General features: G+C 38.1%; 1 protein-coding gene across 10 annotated transcripts in view; it reads left to right on the plus strand.

Annotated features, from left to right (window-relative positions):
• TNS3 (tensin 3) overlaps window positions 1-16,491 on the plus strand; it is a 228,108-nt gene that overhangs the window by 63,210 nt on the left and 148,407 nt on the right. For 9 of the 10 annotated variants that reach the window (XR_011737653.1, XM_071804682.1, XM_065829953.2 and 6 more), the window contains one exon: window positions 13,003-13,040. Coding sequence is in view for 6 of the 10 variants with exons in the window: in XM_071804682.1 (XP_071660783.1) it covers window positions 13,003-13,040 (38 nt within the window). In the remaining 4 variants the exon portion in view is untranslated. Of the gene's footprint in view, window positions 1-9,126; window positions 9,232-13,002; window positions 13,041-16,491 lie in introns of those variants that run through there. The other variant, XM_071804683.1, reaches the window with a different exon arrangement.

Raw genomic sequence — 16,491 nt, forward strand, 5'->3', positions numbered from 1 at the left:
GAGGCAATGCCTGTGGGGGCTCTCTGAGGAGTATGTGAGTGATGTGTGCACAGTGGGTGACAGATGCCTCTGGAATTCAGTCTCCAAATGAGGAAGGGTTTGACCCTCACTCACTGAGACATGAATGTTTTCTCTGCATTAATTTGCAAAAATTCACAAGAGCACCTTTAAATGTTTTTGCAGTTGTGTTATGCTCTGTCTAATCCCTAGTCCTTCAGTCTAATCACTCGCAGAAACGATAGAGATCATCCTCCTGGATGCAGACTGTAGAGGCTCAGCTGCCTCTGGCATCACTGCCTGCCTCCTTACTGCTGTTTTCCTTTACTCTTCTCCCTTGTGTAGAATTGAGCATACTTGCCTCTTCTCCTGTGGCGGCATTGAATCTTGGGAATGCTCAATAGGTCCTTTCTGCAAGTTGTCCAGGGAGAGAGAGGTTTCCATCTCCTGTACTGGTTAAGCCTGGTTAATGTTCAACTCCTGTTATTCCGTGTTAATAAAACAATCTCTTTAACTTGCTGCATACGTGTTAAGGTGACTGAATTAAGGTGCAGACTTTGCAGATGAACAGCTAAATGTAAAATTACCTCACTTGTTCAGCATTACAGTTATTGTCATAGGAGTGGTAGTTATGTGTGTATTTCTTGAACGTTTTTCTTCTGTCGTTCTGGAGGTTGGTTCCAAAGTTCTTAGGATTTAGTTGGTTTCAACTTAGCAGAAATAGTATTGTTGGAAGGAAGCCTGCTTAGTGAAGGAGCTGCCTGAAGACCTTCTTGATCAGGTTCAGTCTAAAAAGCACTGTACCAGAAGAGTACAGTCTAAAAAGCACTGTACCAGAAAAGCCTTGGGGGTGGATATAGGGGAAAAAAAAAAGTTTCCCAGTTTGCTCTGGATTTGAGTTCTCACAGCCCAGAGCTGGAAGTCTCAAATTCACGAAAGCTGTGTCAGTGTGCTTACACAGCAAGGGTGCCAAGAGCTTTATCATATGTCTTGTAAACAAGTCAGAGGTTAGGACAAGTTTGAGCAAGTTTTCCTTTTGCCCAAATGTGTGATAGCTTTGGTTTAAATACGGAAACTAACAGTACATGCCAGTGTAACTTAACATCTCTTTGGCTAGCATGGTTCAAAATATCAGGAGGAAGGCAAAATGCACATATATCCAAACCATCAAGGAAAAAAGCTTTCAGAAAAAAAAAAAAAACAAAAAACAAGAAAACCTGAGGAACTAAAATACTACAAGCTCTCCTGCTGGGATCCCTCCAGCACACTCCCCAAACCAGTACATCAATGGCTGTGATACATCCATGTCCATATCTAAGTCTGTCTGGGGTAATTTTCTCTAGGTTTCTGAGTGCAGTTTTCAGAAGGAGCCCCTTGATAGTATCACGTGGCCTCGTTTGTTCATGTGAGCACCAGGCAGACCCATAATGCTTCTTTGCTGCTGCTGGTACAGTCTGATTGTTAGCTGCTTGATACTTACCTGTGGGGTGGGAGCAACAGGAGTTGCACGAAGTGAAGTGATGATTTTAAGTAGTTTCCGTTTAATAAGAAACTGTTTGTAGTTTAACTTACAGCATGGGCTTTATAAAGCAGAGTTTTAGAAAAGATAGAACTAAAAGTTGTCTGTTCCCTTGCCAGCACTACAGTACTTGAAATGTACCCTAGTACTGTGAAACTCTATTACTGTGAAGAAAAATAAATCAGCTGTTTCAGAGCCAAATGCTGTTACTGCTGCTTCTAGTAAATACTCCCTGAATGAAAGCAATCAAGTTGGGATTGAGGGAAGGGGAGGGGGAAGACAAGCCTTTCGTTAGGAAGAAATAAAGTTCTTTTGTGTATTAATGAGAAAATTTTGCTTTTTAACAGTTTCACCTCAGAAAACAATAGGTCTTTGTGCAGACTGCAGGTTCTTTCCAAACTATGATATCTTATCATTTAAAAGAAAGTTACATGTCAAGAGAAATTGAAGGAGGGGAAAGGCTCTATAGATTGGTCACTACATAGCATTTGCTGTTTATTTAGCAATGAATCATCTACTCGTAAGAAAAAGAAAAGCCATTACTGGGTGTTGTGGTGTTTAGATAAGTTTTCATTTGTATGTGTCAGTCATTTTGGGGTTGTGTTGTTTAGCCATATCTTGCAAAACATGTATCTCGCTAGTAGCCAGGTCTAAATGCAGTGCTTAAAAGCTTGCTGTGAAAAATGAATGATTGACTGAAACGTATGCTTGAAGGATGATGTCCCTTTGTCCTTCAGTCCACCTCAATAAAGTATACTCAGTTACTGTAAATTTATTCTTAACAAACTCTACAAAAACAGTGGCAAAAAGGAAAGGCAGATTTGAAGAAGGCTCAGCTTCTGGCTGTTTCCCTGTGTGGTAAGCATATTTGTAGCTGGGCTGTGTCTTTGATGCACATTCTGCAGTAAACCGAGAACAACATGACTCCCCGTATCTCTGCAGCACTACCTCAAACAAGAATGCTTTTGAGCTCTGGTTTGGTCTTCTCTGCAGTACAGTTCAGTTTCATTCAGAGCCACGCAGATACACATCCTAATCATGCACATTTGCATAGTTAGGCCAACAGGCTGCAGTGTTAGAGAAGCCTTTTGATTTTATTTTTTTCAAGCTACTTATCTTAAATATTGAATATTCAGTATTTGACTTTATTTGTAAACAAGCTGTCATAGTGATATAATGTCTATGTATTTTCCATGTGAATTTATATTTTTTGTGTTTTTATATATGTCTATATAAATTTCTTATTTCTATTTTACTTTATTTTCCTTTGCTTTTTAAAATGATCATTTATCTTTGTGCTGGGATCAAATGCCTGGTAGTGTAGAACAGAGAACTTTTTTAGATGCTCTGAATCTTTCCTGTCTCTAGAAAGTACTTTTCTGCCAATTTGAAAACTGGAGACCAGATTCAGGAAATTTGAGTAGTTTTAAATAATGAAATATTATTTCCTGTCTCCTGACAGGATGAATTGGATGAAATAAGTATGAAGAATTGAAACACTTTACATGTTTCTGTTGATGAAACTCCCCTCCCTGCCAGCTGACGATGAAGTTAACATGTTTAGATGCTGCTAGTGATGCTTTACATACTTAAAATATAAAGCATTTCATGAACTAGATTTTGACTATAAAGCAGTTAATGGTAGTTTGAATAAACTGAGTTAATCTAACCTAACCATGAATGAGTTGGTTTTGGGAATATGTATTGGAGCGATCCCAGTAGGAGCACTTGTGGAATTTTATTTCCTCATTAAAAAAAAAAAAAAAAATTCTTTATGAAAACTGTTTTCCTTGATGGTTTGACCACATGTGCATTTTGCCTTCTTCCTGATATTTTGAACCATGTATAGATGCTAGCTAGAGATGTTAAATTACATTGGCATGTACTGTTTGGTATATTGTGAGCAGAGGAATGCTTACTATGGTATTGTGTGCAAGCCGAGTGTAATGAAGAATACACTTCAACTTCTTCATGTAAAATTAATCTGTATAACTTCTGTCTTCTAAGTCATGCTAACATACAGTCTCATACAGGTATTGATTGGCTTCAGTAAGTAAGCCCTGGACTGTTTCCTTGAGCATGTAGCATGTTGTGATATTCATAGAAAGTACATTTTCTCATCAGATTACAATATTTGTGTTTAATCAAGGGCTTCCAACTGCTTACGGATAATAGATCAGGATTTGAAGACAGTTGGAGCTGGTTTTCTTCTTACGGAGGCTTGATATTTTCATTTGAAGTTCACCTGCTTTTTGTGACTGTACTTGTGATCTGGGCTAACGATCCGCTTAAAATTTGTTTTGGGTTAGTTGGATTTAGCCAATAAAAAGTCGTCTCTGTGTTTAATCAAATGTCATTGCTTCTGGCAAGACAAGATACATTTTTATATTAGACTCATTTGAAGCCTACAAACTGTTCTTAAGGCTTGTTTGTGCATACTGTGTGTGTAAATATATGCATATTTAATCTTACATGATAGCAGGTGGTTTTGTATATTTTATCTTTCAGTAAGTGCTAAGTTCAGTAATAGCATATTACTATCTTAATAATGTGCAAAGCATGTCTGTGGTTACCGTTACGGCAGACAAACTAGAAGGCTAAAAATTCCAGACACGTTTGTATCCTGCTTGACTCTAAGTGGTGAAGCACATACCTTGTATTTGTGGGGTTAGGGGTGTTTGTGTCACCCTGGTTTCCATGAAGTGTTCCTTGTGAAACAAGATTCTGTTTTACTAGGTGCTTATATTCATTTGTTATGAGGTCTGTCCATCTATTGATCTTATAATGCATCATATAAAAGGCATATTAACTGTGATTTCAACATAACTGTAACATAGCCATCTTATGGTTAATTATGGCAATAGGCATACCCATATAATTATGTCAATATTATAATGCGGGAGATATTTGAGAGAATGAAAAGGCTGTCATCAAGTTAAAAGCTTTTTTCATCACTGTTGCTTTCTATGTAGTGTTTGTATGTACACTTACATGTTTTCTTGAGCACTGATCCAGCAAATTGTATTGCCTTCCATGGGACTATTTTAAGGCAGTTTTAACATAAAAGCAGTAACTGAAGCACTTAAGCTTTTTAGTGGTGGGTATGGCTCAGGGTGGTCAAGAAAAAAACAGAAAACAAACCAGAAAACCTTACTATTTTCCTAAACAATTAACTGCTGATTACTTCAAAATTTAAGATGTATACGGGCTTGTGAGAAAATGAGACCTAGAATTTATTTTTGCTAGCACTGTATGTTTTCAGTTATGAGCAACACAATGATACGACGGACAGACAACTGCATGTAAACCAGGCTGTGTGGCCTGTAGGACCAAGGAGTGTAGTTTTTGTCCCTAGAACAGATTAATATCTTGTAGCTGCTGTGAACTCCGAGGAAGAGTGATTATGAAATGCCCAGACAAGGCTGGGTTAGGTAGACGCCCAGGCCCTGTTCTGTAAAACCTCATTTGACTGTCACCCTTGTTTGTGAAGAACGTCTGGGAGGATGTCCAAGGGAGACTGCATGAATTGATCTAGCGGCAGCAGAGAAGTCTTTTTAGGAACCCCTCAGAAATGAGTGGATGTCGATTGACCTGGACAGGAGTGACACGAGAGTGTACTGTTCTGGGGAGGAGAAGGCTGGAAAGAGAAACTTGGATTGCTGCCCATCTGTGACACCAGAAACGTGGGAAGCTCAACCCCTCTTCTCCAGACAGAAGATGCACACAGTAAATAGCAAATTCCACCAGATTAGTAAAATGTACTCTAATTAACACAGCTGTACAAGCTATGCATTCATATTTCCGCACAGAGCTTAGTGAAACATGGAAGCTGTGTGCATAACAACAGCAAAGATGTGAAAGAGAAGGATGAATAAAGACTTAACTGGAGCATGGAGAGATACAGAAGAAGCCACTGTAATTAGTAGATGTTACATGAGTGATAAATAAGCGATCTGGCTGAATACAGCCCTCTCTGGAGCCGAGAAACTCTGTAGAATTGACATCCTTTGATGACATGTTGTTAACCGAGTGGGAACTGGGGAATGGGGGTGGAATTTTGGCAGAAATCTCTAAGGTGAGTTCCTACTAATTTAAAAACAAAAAATACACAAGACAAGCTGTATCACAGATATTAGATGATGTTTCAGAAAGTTGTCTGTAATGAAAACAGGAGTTTCCTGTTTAATTCATGAGGACTGACTTTATCATGCCAGAATTTGATCTGTGCTTATAAAATTAATTTTGAAGTTCAAACCACTAAGGTTTCCGAAAAGCTACAGGTTCTGTTCATTACAGGTCATATATTAAAAAGAAAAAAAAAAAAAAGTGTGATGTAAATGTGATTCTCTGTGGCCACCTGCATTTTTTCCAGAAAAAACAATGACTACTATGTGATCTAGTATACCTGCAATTTTACAAATTTAGCCCACTTGAAGAGAACCCAAAATTCTTAAGGGTGAATTGAAGTTAGAATTACCTGCTCTAACCTCAAAATCTGAAAAGAAACGCTACCATCATTAGAGTGTGTAATTTGAGTGTGATGAACTTGATATGCCACGTGGGGAAAAGAACGTCAAGGTAAATCTTGATGCATTTGGCTAAAACCTCACACTTGAATCCTCTAATTGGCTTTAAAACAAATGGGAAGGGGAACTACATGTGAGACAAAAATAATGTACAGGAAGATAAAGTTTAAATAAAGAAGAGATAGTTGAAGAAATGTGTTGCAAGTAATACCGAAGCTTTCGAGATCTTACAGTTCTTGCACTGACTGCAGCTGTGAGAAAATCCTAGAGACAGTCGAGCCATGTTTTTTTGTTTGTTTCATGTGGGCTGCTGGCTACAGTAAACTATGGTCTGATTAAAATGGTTTTGTGGATGAAATGTTGAAACATGGTGTTGTCTGTTCAGCTGGTCGGAGGAGGTCAAAAAATAACCATTGGTTCCAATCTGGAGTAACGTTTAATTGCAAGTGTAGCTTAAAAATATGAGGAAAAAAATGCTGTATGAGTATTCTATAAAAAGTGAAAACATTTTCACTGTGATAATGTTCTGCCTTTGTAACAGCATCTATGGGAAATTTAAACAAACAAAACCAAAAGCAAAACAAAAAAGAAACCCTACCCAGGAGTTTTCAGGATGCAGTTAAAATTATAGACTGTAAATTCCACAGGGGGTCGGGGAAACAACGACCCAACCAAAACAAAATCCCCCACAAAACTAACAAAAAACCCCCAAATGAAACAAAAACCCAAACAAAAGAAATAACCCAAACCAACACCAACTAACCAGCCAATCAACCAAAAAATCCCAACAAACAACCAAACCAAACAAACAAAACCCATGAAAACAAAGAAAGAACCCCCAAAGAACACTTGGTCAAGATTCTTCCTGCAAGATAAGAAGAAGGTGGGAGTAAAGGAAAAGAACAGACATACTATTACAGCAGTTGTGCCAAAATATTTTTGTCTTGATAAAGATTTTCCACATCTGTTGTTAGCAACAGCAAGTGGAGTATTTAATCTGCAGGAAAGCTCATTCATTACACTCTGTACTCTATAGCCACCCCAACTATTATGAAAAATGCAGAAGCTTTGCACAAAGTTCCTGTAACTGTCTTTTGGCCTTTATCTTCAAAAGCACTCTCTGCAGTCACTGTCAAGAAGTGCTGGGAGCAGTACTCAGATGAAGAGACAATGGCTGGCTGATTATGAAAAAAGAACAAAATAAAATCTAGGAAGATGCTTGAGGCACAGGAAATGCACCAGCAGATGTTGTTGCTGTAGTGTGACTTGCGACATTGCTGGCGTGTGACTCTGATAACTTCTCACAAATGGAAGTGTTTACTTTTCCAGTGAAAGCCCAATATTTCCAGCTAGAGGACACTTTGCCCACTCAGAACTGCATGCTGTTGTTTTTAATGCTGCAGTTAATAATTTCCATGTGTCTGGATTTTATACCACTTTCATTGTGGGTCTTGAGCAGAATTGTTACAGAACTGGTAGAAACAGGTCAGCAGAAAAGTGTGTGTGCATGTGTTGATGAGAGTTTTTTTAATAACCTGATCACAATGTTATTAACCCCCTGTCAAAATAGAAGCGGCCAGCAAGTTGCACAGTTCTCTCCATTTGGGATGTTTTGTGATGGATGTCTTTCTGTATAAAGCTCTGCCTGGAGAAGACCCTGTCGTGGCGGCCTTGTTATGCATTTGTTAAATCATCTTGATTTGGTTTCTGAAAAAAGGAAAACATCTCTTACTCGGAGTCGATGACAGACCTGGGAGTTTGGGCAAAACATTTCCTGCAGGAGGGAGATGTTTCTCAGTAGTGGTATCATTAGCCGAGCTACTAAAATGGCTGAGCTTTACCATTCCTGAGATACTCTGACATCCACTGTTCTGTGGTATTAAGAGAGAAGACTGGAATTGAGAACTATAAAAACAATGTCTTGATTACACAAATCTTTTTATATGCTTGGTTTAGATTACATTTTGTTGTGGAACATCCAGGACTCTTCCATTACTGTCAAAAAATAGCTTATGTGTATGTGTCTGTTTTGGGGAAACTGAATTGGAGATGCTGAAAGAAAGGCTCTTTCAAGCAGCTGAGCCTGTTATTTGGTATTCTAATTTATTATTTGTCACCAGAAAGTTAAAAATTAGTATCAAGAGCTGTGTAGTGTAGGCTTTTGGGGTAAGTGAACTTTCTTAGGGATTAGTAAATTCTTAAACTAGATTACATCTCTTAGATTCTCTATTTATATGCAAGTTTGTGGCCCAGGAGTTTTTCTGAATTACCTTGCTTGTACCCTTGCTATGCATAGAGTTATTTAAAAATGCACACATAAAAGAACACCATGGATAATCACTTGATAAAAGTTTTGGTTAAGTGTGAGGTTGTCGTTATAAACTAGTCATGTTTTAATATTCACTGTTTTTATAGCGTGTTAGGATGTTTGTATGGAATATATCACCATACTATATATCCATTAAATGTTAAAATGTGATGAGATGAGTAGCCCTTACTACACAGATAAAAGCTTAAGCTCTTTGTCCTGGTAAACCATAAATTTTTCTGTTACAGAAGTGCCCTCTTACTTTGTAAATATATTGCTACTGGTTTTCAGATAGCATCTTAAATGCATCAATTTAAGAAGTAGATTTTAATTTCATAAAAACCTTGGAGCTTAAGTCTGAAAAATACGATTCACTCTGCTTATCTTTCTGTCTTTACCCTGGCATCAGTATTGTTAACTTGTAGGAGTTACCACATCTTCATTTTGATGCAAAGAAATGTCATATTTTTTTTTTTTCCTTTCCCTTTTCAAAAAATGGATTCTCAGAGCTATTGTTTAGGAGCTGTTTTGAAGTGTAGCAAATTGACTAAATATGGCTTGGCCTCCATTTCATTGCCAGCCAGCTTGGGACAGTTGTTCTTGGAACTGATGCCAGAATCCTTAAACACAAATTTGGAAAGTCTGGTATTTGACGCGAGTTGATGTGTGGGATGCAGACATTCAGCTGTTCAGTTGAAGAACTGAAGTAGCCTTGCTGAGTGTGACATTGATTAAGTCCTTTGGACTGTTTCAGACACATTTTAAAATTTGAATACACTTGAGCTGTCCTCCTGAAAAGAACCGAGTGCTATTTTGCTTGTAGAGTTTTGCACGAAGAATGCCAGCATTCGGTAGAAGCTGCTTGTTGAGATCTTTTAACTGTAAGTTGCATGTGTTTTCCTTAATGTTGATACACTGTGAGTATGCTCAGTTCTTCGTATGGTTTTGCATTGCACGTTTGCTGCACTGAAAAAGCATTGGCTGCACAATTGTGGTATAATATACTGCTTTTTTAGCCTTAGAAATTTTCTGGAAGTGCCTCTCTCTGCTATTCAAGACTTTCCTCAAAAACAGCTGGCACATTCAAACGTGGTTATCTCTCTGGCAATCTGGTGATTGAGGTAGTCCATCTCTTTGCAAGCACTGTAAATGCTTGAAGTGAGACAAAAACAGACTTGGGCTGAGGGGGATAGTTGTGAGGTAGTAGCATTCTAAGTAACAAAATATTAAGCTTTTTTTTTTTTTTTTTTCTGTGCATGAGTGGTTAATTTGCTAGTGTTGGTGAAGAGATCTCTCACTGTTAACAGTTCTTAGCAGCTGTAGTGGAGAAAACCGTATGAATTGCATTGTAAATGGAAGCGCCTGGAAAGGCAATGGTGCTTCTCTCCGCTGACTTTTCTGTGCTCAGATATTCGGAAGGTTGTGGCTGCTCCAGCATGGCCCGTATTACACTCACTCTTTCTCTGCATGCCTGCATGCTTCCTCATACCTGATTCATGGCATTTTCTTGATACCTCTCTTTCTTTTAAATGACGCTGATACTTCCACCCCTGCCACGTGTGTATAAATATATTTCATTTTTCTATTTTTTCCCCTCCCTCTGGAGAAATAAATAGAGGACACAAGGAAACAGAAGGACAAAGTAGATTAAAAGTACTCTGACCGAACTTCATCTGTACTTTAAAACCAACCCTGAAGTTTATTCTCATGACTCTACTACACTAGCAATAAAATTGTTGGTAGAAGTTATCATCTGGAGATTGATAATTGGCTTCTGGTTGGTGATCCAAGGTGTACTTTCTTCCGATCAATTGTTAATTCCTAAGCAATGTTCTATGCTATCAGCCTTTTTTATTTTTTGATTTTTTTTTCCCAGTTGGTTTTAGCAAATGGTTGTATGTTTACTACAAACAAGACTTTAGTCATGTATATATGTATGTATATATTTGTGTACATGTATGTTCACACACATATATATATTTATAAATGTTTATACAAACACATACGCATATCTTCATATACATAAAAAAAGATTACCAGCAAATGAAAACTTGTGATGCTTGTTGTACCTCAGTAGATTACACAAAATGCTTTGAACACTGGAGCCTGTGGTAAATGCCAAGAACAGCCCATCAAAATAGACTCAGTCATTATAACTTTTGTTATGGGCTGAGATTTGGTATAATAATGAAATTCAAATCTGTCAGAAAAAGGATTGTTGGTTGAACCTGTTAGCTTGGGGATCCATTTCTGTTGTTGGGATGTAACTGGTGTGCCTTTTGGGAGCAATGTATGCAATGAGCAGGAGGGAAGGGGGAGAATCTCCTTTCTGCTTCTGAGCACAAAGGAATGCTTTGTTTGCTCCCAGCATCTGGGCAGTCAGTGATCTCATTTCAGAGTGCTTATTTCTATCCAGTTTTACTATCATAATCAGCTTTATTAGACAATGAGGGAGAGAAGGTAAAGATTTAACTTAGTCTAATCCATGGAAGTGCTGGATTTAGATATGAATAGTATTTTTGGATGCTGAGGAGGAGTGAGTCTGTCTACATGAATGAATCAGATCTCTGTCCTCAGAATGTTACAGATTTAAATACCTGGACAAATACACAGTTTGTTTCAGTCAGAGAGCTTTGCCTGGTGTTTATTTGGCTGATTACCTCTCGAGGCTTTTATAGTCTTTGTTTCCTTTGAATCGCATAAATATAGCAATGCTTTGTTTGCAAAGTGTTCTCCCTTCAATTATGCATGGAGTTTGTACACTGTATTTCTGTGTTACTTATGAGTTTCAATGGGATATTGCTGAGAGACTCAGTCATCTTGTTGCTTATCCAGGCTAAATTCACATCGGAGTTCACTGCTGTGTTACACAACAGCCGCACAATCTGACTTTTCATGTACGTGGAAACTGAAAAAAACGTAATGGCTGCATTTACTGTTATCTACATCTTTAATAAAGATTTTGTGTATTGTTGGTAGCATTTATGATTTGGTTTTGCATGAGCCAGTAGCAAAATTGTGGAAGTTGTCATGGAAAGAAATCTAGTTTTGTATTTCATCTTGCCCCCTAGAAATCTAGGTTTAAGCATCAGTAAAGAAGATGAGAACCTTGTCTGTAGTGTCAGGACAGATCTACTGTTTTATTCTTTACTTCTTCTGATTGTCTCTCTTTGATCTTCTTTTTTTTTCTTCACCATTTTGCAGGAGAACTCAGGTTGTAGAAGAAACAGTATGCATGCATATTTTTAGAGCATCTGTTAGCCTTTTGCAAAGTCAAAGCTAATCATGCTGATTTAAAATACAAATTCTACTAAATATGTATTTTTGGTGCATTAAATCAATTAATTTAGTCATCTTCTATACTGTCATACAAGAAAATTAAGCTTTTCCGTGTGGATTAAAGGCCATCTTCCCTTTAAGGTTGATAGCATTTGTAAGTATGTGGTTATTGATTGTTGTCAGTGCTAATAGTTAAGCAGTGTATTTGTGTGAACACTAATAAATTTTTAGAATAAAGAATCTTGATCCCATTAAGTACTATGAACAAAGAACACACTCCTGATTTATGCCTACTTTACCTTTTTTTTTCCCCTAAGAAGTGACTGGAGCGTGACGTTTTTTTATTTAGCAGTCAGTGCCCTTGAATCTGAAATGGGTATGGTCATTTATTTGCCGACATCACATCTTGGCAGTTGTATATTTCCAATTGTGTCAGGCTGTAGAATATTTTTCTCTTAGTGGAAGCCCTGTGAAAAGAGCTTGGCTTTCAGCTTCAGTGGCCTAAGGTTAGGCCCCAGTTAATCTTTCAGCTAAATGCCTGTGGTATTCTGCAGTTTACTGATTTTGAAGATTGAATAAGTAAATTTTTCCTGAATGTAAAATACAGTGTAGCTCACAGTAACCCAAAGGATAGACACAACATGGAAAATAAATCAAGTTTCAGAGTAAAAAAGGAAGTGCATATAAATGGAAAATCTGTTAACATCAACCTGTGTCAGATTCTAGCTGTTATGCTGTTGCATCATAGTTACATTGCTGCTCATCTGGCTACTTTTTGAGTGCTGTTTTCTGAATCTAAACTTGATAGTATGATTCATCCTTTCCTACTCTTAGGTCATCAGAATTCAAAAGAAATCAAGTGCTTACCTCTTGGAAGTAATGTTTGCAACACTGTGTAAACTGCATTTCACGATCAGACATTAAAGTCTGAACAGTCATGATTGCTTGTGAGTTTGAAGTCACCCTGCTTTTCTTAGGCTTCTGGAACTGCTGATATGACTAAGATTCGCAGGTTAAAATGGGAAGAATTTGATCTTGCTATCCATGTTATTTAGATGGTAACACTTCTGGTGCGTGTGAAGCTGTAAAGGTAGGTGCCAAGATAATCAGTCCATGAAGTTTAAACGGACATATGTTATCATAAGCTGGTGGAATGCGCAAATCTGATAACATTTCTGTAATTATTAAATCTTTCAGGAATGTGTAAAAACTGCATGTATTTCTTTTTAGTTAGTTTGTTTTGAAGTATGTAAATACTTATGTATCTACAGACTTGAGTTTGGCAAGATCTCTAGCAGAAAGCTGATGTAAAGAAATGTAGGGGAGAATCCACTCTCTCTTGTACTCATATATTTTATTTTCTTTTGTTTTAGTTTGCAAGTATGCCTGCCACAGGAAATGTGAAGAAAAGGTAAGCATATTTACTTGTCTCCCTTCTTGCTGCTGATCCACATGTTTGAAATTGAGACTACAAAAGCTGTACCAACTAATTAAGAATAAGATGATTATTAAATCAGATGCCTAACTGTTGAAAAATACTATATTTTTTTGCTGGGGTATTGTTCTTGCCATTAATAAAAACCAGGTCCCTATGTAATCAAAACATCTGCATCAGTGATTGAGTTTCTCATTCCTCCTACGGGAGGTCATGTGTCAAGTTTAAAACAGCAAGTTAAATGGGGGAAATATAAACCACACAGTTAGAGCAGAAAAGAAGAAATGTATTGGAGTGAATAAGATGTATATCTGTATAAACACACACGTGTGTGAGTGTGTATGTGTAGACACACCCCTACATATCTATCATCTATATATACATGTATAAAATTTTTACAGCAACAGAGATCTAAAGGCAAACTTTTGGCATTGGATTATGAAAAGTATAAGCATAGTATTAATTTAATTTCAGCGTCTACTGTAAATAGTTTTCACCCAGTTCAGTTTCATTACTAGATTTTTGTTACTTTAAAAAACATGAGTCCCTTCCACATGAGGTGAGATCAGTAATTCCATGGTCTCAGATGACTTAAAACTTCTGCATCCCTAGATTTGTGTAAATCAAAGGCATTTACAGAGTGTTGCAATCTAAATCTAGCAGTCTTAGAGGGCTTTGTTTTAGCAGCACCACCTTCATGGGATATTATTCCATGCTTTTAACTTAAACATTTGATTAGTACTTGCCATTTATGAAGACAACATTTTTTGTAGTTAGAGCACTGAGCTTCTGGAGACCGTGGATCTTGCACTTGTGCAAGGATTTGTTTGTTTCAGGGCTTCCAAGAAATGCAACTAAATTCAAGAGAAAGACCTCTGCTTAGTGAAGGACTTGGAGATTTGTCAAACCATTTGAGGAAACGCAATACGAGTGGCAGTTGGCTGAGCATCTACCACTTCGAGTCAAAAATGGTGCTTGTGCATTTGAAAATTGCTGTGTTATGTGGTATGCTGAATAAATGCAGAATTTTGTTTTTTCGTGAAATAAGATGATGAAGTACACACAGTGGTAAAGTTTGCAAGAAAGATACTGCCTTTTGAAAGTTTTCATCAACTACATGTATTCAATAATAATAAGTAATAATACTGTAGTAATGGTAGTCTAGAAGTAGAAGGGAAATGGTTTACTAAAAAGATGTACTTTTTATTAGAGCAGATGGGGTTATTGATCCCTCTTTGCACAGTAGCTTTGGTTCTCCAAACAGCAATTGCAGTATGGAATTCTACCAGCTTCCATGAGGAAGGATTCTGGTTTGTTGATAATGTTGGTAGCTTACAGATTTGCTCAAGTAGGTGCTACACAGATGTAGAGTTTCCAGAAGTAATGGTACATAAACATCCTCCTGGAGAAACTTGACTGCTCGTGGCTTGGACCCGTGTATTCTTTGCAGGGTAAAAAACTGGCTGGATGGACCATCCCAAAGAGCTGTGGTGAATGGTGTCAAATCCAGTTGGTGGTCAGTCATGAGTGGTGTTTCTAGGGATCAGTACTGGGGCCAGTTCTGTAAAATATCTTCATCAGTGATGTGGATGAGATGGGATTGACTGCACCCTCAGTTTGCAGATTGCACCAAGTTGGGTGGGAGCGTTGATCTGCTGGAGGGTGGGGATTGACTGCACCCTCAGTTTGCAGACTGCACCAAGTTGGGTGGGAGCGTTGATCTGCTGGAGGGTGGGAAGGCCATACAGAGGGATGTGGACCAGCTGGATCTGTGGGCTGAGGTCAGTTGCCTGAGGTTCAACACGGCCAAGTGCTGGGTCCTGCATTTGGATCATAACAACCCCAGGCAGCATTACAGGCTCAGGGAAGGGTGGGAAGAAAGCTGCCTGGCTGAAAAGGACTTGGGGGTGTTTATTGACAGCCAGCTGAACATGAGCCAGCAGTGTGCCCAGGTGGCCAAAAAGGCCAACAGCATCGTGGCTTGTATCAGGAATAGTGTGGTCAGCAGGACTAGGGAATTGATCGTCTGACTGTACTTAGCACATTGAAGTGCTGGAGCGAATTCAGATAAGAACAATGAAGCTGGTGAAGGGTCTGGAGCAAAAGTGTTACGAGGAGCAGCTGAGGGAACTGGGACTGTTTAGCCTGGAGAAAAGGAGGCTGAGAGGAGACCTTATTGTCTACAACTATCTGAAAGGAGACTATAGCATGGAGGGTGTTGGTCTGTTCCCGCAAGTAGCCAGTGACAGGACAAGAGGAAATGGCCTCGAGTTGTGCCAGGGGAGGTTCAGATTGGATATTAGGAAAAAATTCTTCACGGAAAGGGTTGTCAGGCGTTGGAACAGGCTGTCCAGGGAAGTGGTTGAATCATCATCCCTGGACATGTTTAAAAGACATGTAGATGGGGACATGTTTTAGTGACAGTATTAGGTTAACAGCTGGACTCAGTGATCTGGAGAGTCTCTTCCAACCAAAATGAATCTATGACTCTATAAATTATACAGAAAGCTGTTGAGAGAAATTCTTTAAACTTGTTTTAGAGACAATTTCATACATGTACCATATGTTAAAAATGGGAAACTATATTTCAACTGGTTATTTATTCTCTCAGGCATTTGGGTATTGAGTATTCGAAAGACTAATATATGGAGTGCTAAAAATATGTAGTAGTGTAACTATCATTGATATACTGGTTTATGTTATAGTTTTTAAATAATTGAAAGGAGATGACCAGGATGCATTACAGAAGATAGAAAAAGACGGTATAGGAAGAAGACCAAATTTAATAATCAGTCATTTCTTATGAGAGGCTTTTTACTGATATCCAGAGAAATAGTAACTCAACAAGTAGCTTAAATTTGGAATTTTTCTACAAGTGTTGTCTTTTCTGATTACTTACATGAGGCTCACAACAGTGTTGTATACAATCTTGTTACATTGTTCATCCTGATTCAGATCTGTGTTTTGCCTTTATTGCCTAAGATGACATCTGTATTCATTCATCTGGTTATCAGTTTAAGACAGGAATGATTCTGATGGTTTTTAAGATGGTCTGAGAATATACTAAGACCATCTAAGAATGTTGTAGGCAACCTAAAGGATACCTGTAGCTGTAATTGTATGCACCGATTCAGATGGGTGTGCGGAAAGTGTTTCATGGACTCCAGCTTATCCACAAGTATCTTTTCACCCTAGAATATATTTTACCACCAAGAGAAGTATTACTTCCTGCATCTTCTATAAAACTACATTGTCCACAGCCTATGGGGAGTAACTATTTTTGCATAATTTAAACTTCCCCCAAGACAAAATATGTAAGCAGTTGATCACCTGACAGTCATGTGGAAAAGGAGTGAATGAGGACAAAGAACCTTGCACTTTGGAGATCCTGTAGTCATTTTGGAAAAGAATAATGTATCAGCACTCA

This window comes from Patagioenas fasciata, chromosome 2 (genome assembly GCF_037038585.1).
Source record: "Patagioenas fasciata isolate bPatFas1 chromosome 2, bPatFas1.hap1, whole genome shotgun sequence".
Taxonomy (NCBI): Eukaryota; Metazoa; Chordata; class Aves; order Columbiformes; family Columbidae; genus Patagioenas; species Patagioenas fasciata.